The sequence below is a fragment of the Alligator sinensis genome, unplaced genomic scaffold (genome assembly GCF_000455745.1).
Source record: "Alligator sinensis unplaced genomic scaffold, ASM45574v1 scaffold177_1, whole genome shotgun sequence".
Taxonomy (NCBI): domain Eukaryota; kingdom Metazoa; phylum Chordata; order Crocodylia; family Alligatoridae; genus Alligator; species Alligator sinensis.
The window spans coordinates 75,244-80,871 of record NW_005842269.1 but is presented as its reverse complement, the minus strand read 5'-3'; the positions used below and the strand labels follow the sequence as shown (position 1 = coordinate 80,871).

Sequence of the window (5,628 nt, the reverse complement as noted above, 5' to 3'; positions counted from 1 at the left end):
TCCCGGACACGCTGCTGGGCGACCCGGCCAAGCGCATGCGGTACTTCGACCCGCTGCGCAACGAGTACTTCTTCGACCGCAACCGGCCCAGCTTCGACGGCATCCTCTACTTCTACCAGTCGGGCGGCAAGCTGCGCCGGCCCGTCAATGTCTCCATCGACGTCTTCGCCGACGAGATCCGCTTCTACCAGCTGGGCCAGGAGGCCATGGAGCGCTTCCGCGAGGACGAGGGCTTCATCCAGGAGGAGGAGAAGCCCCTGCCCTGCAACGAGTTCCAGCGCCAGGTCTGGCTCATCTTCGAGTACCCCGAGAGCTCCAGCTCGGCGCGGGGCATCGCCATCGTCTCCGTGCTGGTCATCCTCATCTCCATCATCACCTTCTGCCTGGAAACCCTGCCCGAGTTCCGCGACGAGCGGGAGCTGCAGGTGCCCCTGCCCCCGGCCACCAACGGCACCCCGGGCCGCGAGCCCGCGCCCGCCGCGCAGCCCCCCAGCGGCCTCTCAGACCCCTTCTTCATCGTCGAGACGACATGCGTGATCTGGTTCACCTTCGAGCTGCTGGTGCGCTTCTTCGCCTGCCCCAGCAAGCCCGAGTTCTCCAGGAACATCATGAACATCATCGACATCGTGGCCATTATCCCCTACTTCATCACGCTGGGCACTGAGCTGGCCCAAGAGCAGCCGCAGCCCGGGACTCCTGCCACCAGCAACGGCGGCCAGCAGCAAGCCATGTCGCTGGCCATCCTCCGTGTCATCCGCCTGGTCCGGGTCTTCCGGATCTTCAAGCTCTCCCGGCACTCCAAGGGGCTGCAGATTCTGGGGCAGACGCTGAAAGCCAGCATGAGGGAGCTGGGGCTCCTCATCTTCTTCCTCTTCATCGGAGTCATCCTCTTCTCCAGCGCCGTGTACTTTGCTGAGGCCGATGACCCCGACTCCCACTTCTCCAGCATCCCCGATGCGTTTTGGTGGGCAGTGGTGACCATGACCACAGTGGGCTATGGGGACATGAGGCCCGTCACCGTCGGGGGCAAGATTGTGGGCTCTTTGTGCGCCATCGCTGGCGTGCTGACCATAGCCCTGCCTGTGCCCGTCATCGTGTCCAACTTCAACTACTTCTACCACCGGGAGACTGACCAAGAAGAACAGAGCATCCTCAAAGACGAGGCCAGTGGTACCCAGGGCAGCTCGGCCGAGGGGGAGCTGAAAAGATCCGGCAGTAAAGACTCTCTGAGCAAATCTGTTGTGCACTTGGAAAACTGTGAAGGGATCAACAATGGCACCGGCTCCTTGGAGAAAGCCAATATCAAAGCTAAGAGCAACGTAGATCTCAGAAAATCGTTGTATGCGCTCTGCCTGGACACCAGTAGGGAAACAGACCTGTGAGAAAAGGCACTGAGTCGGGGTTCAGAGAGACAGCAGGGTTTGCTGGTATTGGAAACGTTAATGATGTTGTTGTTGTTGTTGGTGTTGTAATTATAATTTTGGTACCGCTTAGTACATTAAGTTTGACTATATTTTATAATTGACCACTGGTCTAAACAGACCTCCAAGAATACATGTTTTTATGTTCTTTTTCCATGACACAAAGGGTCACCTATTTTTAAAATAGACTAAGAATAAGTTACTCTCCATGATGCAGGAGCTGGTAAATTATTACAGTGCAAATGTAATTGGTAGACACTTATTTTAGCAAACAGTGACTTTAAATGGGTCGCATAACCAATTCACTTGCTCAAAGTTTAGTATTAAAGGGTTGGAAAGGTGTGCTTGTGTGTGGAGGGTGAATGGATTTTTCTTTTTGGTACTGTAGTTTCAAACTGAAATTATCTCGATATATTTTGTATCTGTATAACTGTATTTATGGGTGAAAGGAGATTATTTTTTCATGTGAAACATGACTTCATTAAAGCACTAGAAATGTTAGCTATGATACACTATCAGATTTCTCCTTGTGATCAGTTCAGATCTGGTTATCTAGTTTGTGAAGTGAATTTGGTGCTTTTACCCCTACAACAGAAAACTTTGCTGTTGATAAGATGTTAGTTTCTTGTGAGCCTTAATTTATTAAATATTGTAGATATGTTTCTTTATAAATGCTTTTATTAACAATCTCACTGTTTCACAATTTTGAATAATTCAATCCTGTGCTTTCTATCCCAGAAAAAAATATGCAGCTTATTTATTTTTTTGTAGTTTTCTACCATTGGTGCATTTGCAGGATTTTTTTAAATATAGGATTTTGTTTACTGTTACTATTTTTGATCCAAGTGCACAACAGATCAAAAACATTAAGGGGTGGGTGGTAATAACTTGAAAGCTACTTACTGGTGCAGTATCTGCAAAAGTTTTTTGTTTTTGTTTTTTATTTTATTTACACTCCAAATTCCTTTAAACACATGTATCAGTCACACTGCAGATCTGTGCTGCTTTTGTAGACGGCTCACTGTTTTTAATTATTACATTTTGGAAATGGATGGCACATAAAGAATCTGACATCACATGGCTTATAGCTTGGACTGAGAAGGAAAGAATCATCTTTCACCAAAATGAGTTCTGTCTTCTTTTTTCCCTTTAATTTCAATACCAAACCTTTATAATGCTATGGATTTTACAATTTACATATTCTTGAATGGCAAATGGCAAATTATCTTCATCTTGATAATATGGTACTGTACAGCAACTGTTGTGAAGACTGACATGAAGCTGATTCATTACTTTTAAGCCTGCATTGTAAATTTTATTGCAAAGGATGCACCTTTTTGCAAATTCCTTTTGCATTCCTGAAGGATATTTGATGCCTTTACTATGAACAGTGGCACAACAAGAGTTGCAGATGATGGAAGAGAAGTCTTTGATAATCAACAGTCAAGGTTTGTTTTTATCAAAATTTATGATGCATTGAATATCTTATGCAAGAAAGTAAAAATGTATGCACAGAGATAGGCATTAAGCAGCCTTGCAAAATGGTCTTTTAACATTCCAGACACAAATGTTTGGTCATCCATTCTTTACCATGATGATTAATGACAAGGGGGAAAAAAAGAACAATATTTTTTCTTTCCCATTTGAATAAAAATATACATGCCAGATGAGAGGACTGATAAAACGAAGCATGTCCAAGGGCCCAATCCAAAACCTGGGGGAAGGGGATGTAGGAATTTGCCTGCAAAAGGAAGGCAGAATTATTTTTCCTGTTAAGACTGAACATTTGTCCTCTAAATTTGTTGTGGTGCTCCTGTATATTGAGAAATAATTCATCACAGATGTGACAAATAAAGGGCCTGACCCTGATGCATTCATGCGACAGGCACATCCCTTGACCCCTGCCATGCTTCATTGGGAATTTGCCTTTGTGAAAAGTGTAGGATTGGGCCTCAAGAAAGGTAGAATGTAAAGTTAAAGGACTGGGTAGTAGTGCAGTCTGCTAGTTGCAGGGGTTTTTTTAAGTTTTGACCCCCACCCCAACCTTATTGAGCTGTTTTTTGTCAGGTAAGTAGTCCTTTTGGCGTCCACTAACCTCTTTTGACCCACCAAAATAAGGACTACCGCACCAAGCGAGGTTCAAAGGATCTGAGTTACAACCATGTCTTCCTGTCACCATTACCTTTGTCCTCCCTTCCTTATGTCATCCATTGTTGATTGTCACACCATGGTCTTCTCGTAAATTAAACGGTAAGCTCTTCAGGGCAGGGATCATCATCATATTTGCACAGTTCCCTGGGCAACAATGGAGCTCTGATCCTCTGGGTGCTAGCAAAGTACAAGTAATACATACTAGTAACCACAGTCAATCGAGTAACACTGATCCAGGTGGGAGGAGAATCAGACCTAATGAGTAGGGGAAGTAGCAGAGGGCTCAGTGTTGAGAGGTACTAAGTGCTCTTAACTAAATAAAGTAGGTTGGTCAAATTCCACCCTCAGTGACTGCATATGCCATGCTGTAACTGAGAGCACTATTTGCCTTAGAATGAGTTGCAGGTACTTGGCACCCATCAAAGTCTGGATGCAAAGGAGTCTCTTTGCAGCTGGTCAAAAATCACTCTTCCTCCTTTCAGCTTTGAAAATTCAAACAGGTAATTTGATGTTTTGTTAGTGCGTGGTGTTTGACTGCCTTATTTCTTCCATAATAAAATGAAAGAAGTTTTAAATAAACAGAAAGGCAATTATTTCTTCAGGTCCAACCACAAATGTTTGTTTGGGTTGGCTTCTTAAACCAATTGTCAGTCCTGCGTTTTGATCTCCGGTTTGGTATCTTCTTTCCTAATAGCAAAGGATTGGCTTTATAAAGACAGAGCTCCTGCAGTGTACTGACTAGTGGGATTTAAGAAATGCTGAGGCCCCAGTTCAGCAAAAAAAGACTATGTTTAGCTTTAAGCCCATGCTGAAATCCACCCTTTTCAGCCAAGCATTTAAACATGTGCGACTACTCATGGGCTTAAAGCTAAGTGTGTACCTCAGCAAAGCTTTAGAGAATCAACAATTCTCATGGCCTTCAGTGTATGGAATTAGATACACAGATGCCTTTAAAGTGTTCGGCATATGCACTGTTGAGCCTGAAGTGATGTATGACATACCAGAATCAAAACAACAATTTCCTATTACAGGATGATTGCCTAGTCCTGCAGTCTTTGCTTATGAGCATCATCGTTACTCACAAAAACATTCACTATGAGAAGCAATAGTACTGGCCACACCAGCAAGGATGGCTTACGTGTATAAGAGTTGCAAGCCTGGCCCTGTCTGTGAATATTTTCAACAAATTTCCAACTGCAAGGGCCTGGTTCTGTTCCCATGTACTTCAGTGGCAAAACTATTCACCAATTTCATTGTGGACAGGATCAGGCATTGGGTCCTAGCACCTGGGTTGGCAGGAAAAGAAGAGCCATGAGAATTGTCACAGAAGTGCTATTTTGCACTCTTTACAAAGGAAGTGAGGGGAAAGGATAGAAAGAGAATACTGATATGAGAAAGTTAATGTATTATCAGTGACACAAGAAGGGAGTTAATGTTTTTTTCTCTACTGTGACATTCATTTCAGGAAGGAAATCTCTGCAAGCCGCTTTGATTTTACGTTAGCTGTCCTGGAATTTAAAACAAACTGAATTAAACCCTCTTTAGAGCAACCCAAGCCACTTAATGGAATAGTTTATTAAAATAAATGAATGCAAGTTTGAAGAGCAGGGTGATTTCCTGTCAAGACTTTTGGACAGTGTTCTCATTATGCAGCCACTCATGTTGCTTTATTTCTCTGTAACTCAAACTCATGGGATTGTTATTAATGATGTGTAATTTGGGACAGGATGGCACAGTGCATTTAGGATGCATTAGCCCTCCATTTTTGAGATGCTGGCCTGAGTCTTGTTTTGGGTCTCCACTGATATGAGTTTGGCTTGCTCAGCTTCGTCTCAGGGGACTTTCCTTCACATCATGTACAAGGTAATACCGTCATGATAAAACTGATGAGATTGCAATTAACAGCAAAAATGCTTTATGGGCAATTGGTGCCAAATTCCTTTCCTACCTGCAAAATGTGTAAACAGAAAATGCTGAGTTAACAAAAAATGTTTGTGGAGCAGGAATTTTTTTATTTAAGACAGCATTACTTTTTTCTACACTGGGCTAGTGGTGG

The 5,628-nt window shown here is 43.8% G+C and overlaps 1 protein-coding gene across 1 annotated transcript; it reads left to right on the top strand.

The window, feature by feature from the left end:
- Window positions 1–2: 2 nt before the first annotated feature.
- On the top strand, window positions 3–2,090 carry KCNA5 (potassium voltage-gated channel subfamily A member 5; the record flags this gene model as incomplete). Its single annotated transcript, XM_006027813.2, has 1 exon — window positions 3–2,090. A coding segment is annotated over one exon (1,380 nt), but the record flags the coding sequence as incomplete, so codon positions are not given.
- Between the last annotated feature and the right edge of the window lie 3,538 nt (window positions 2,091–5,628).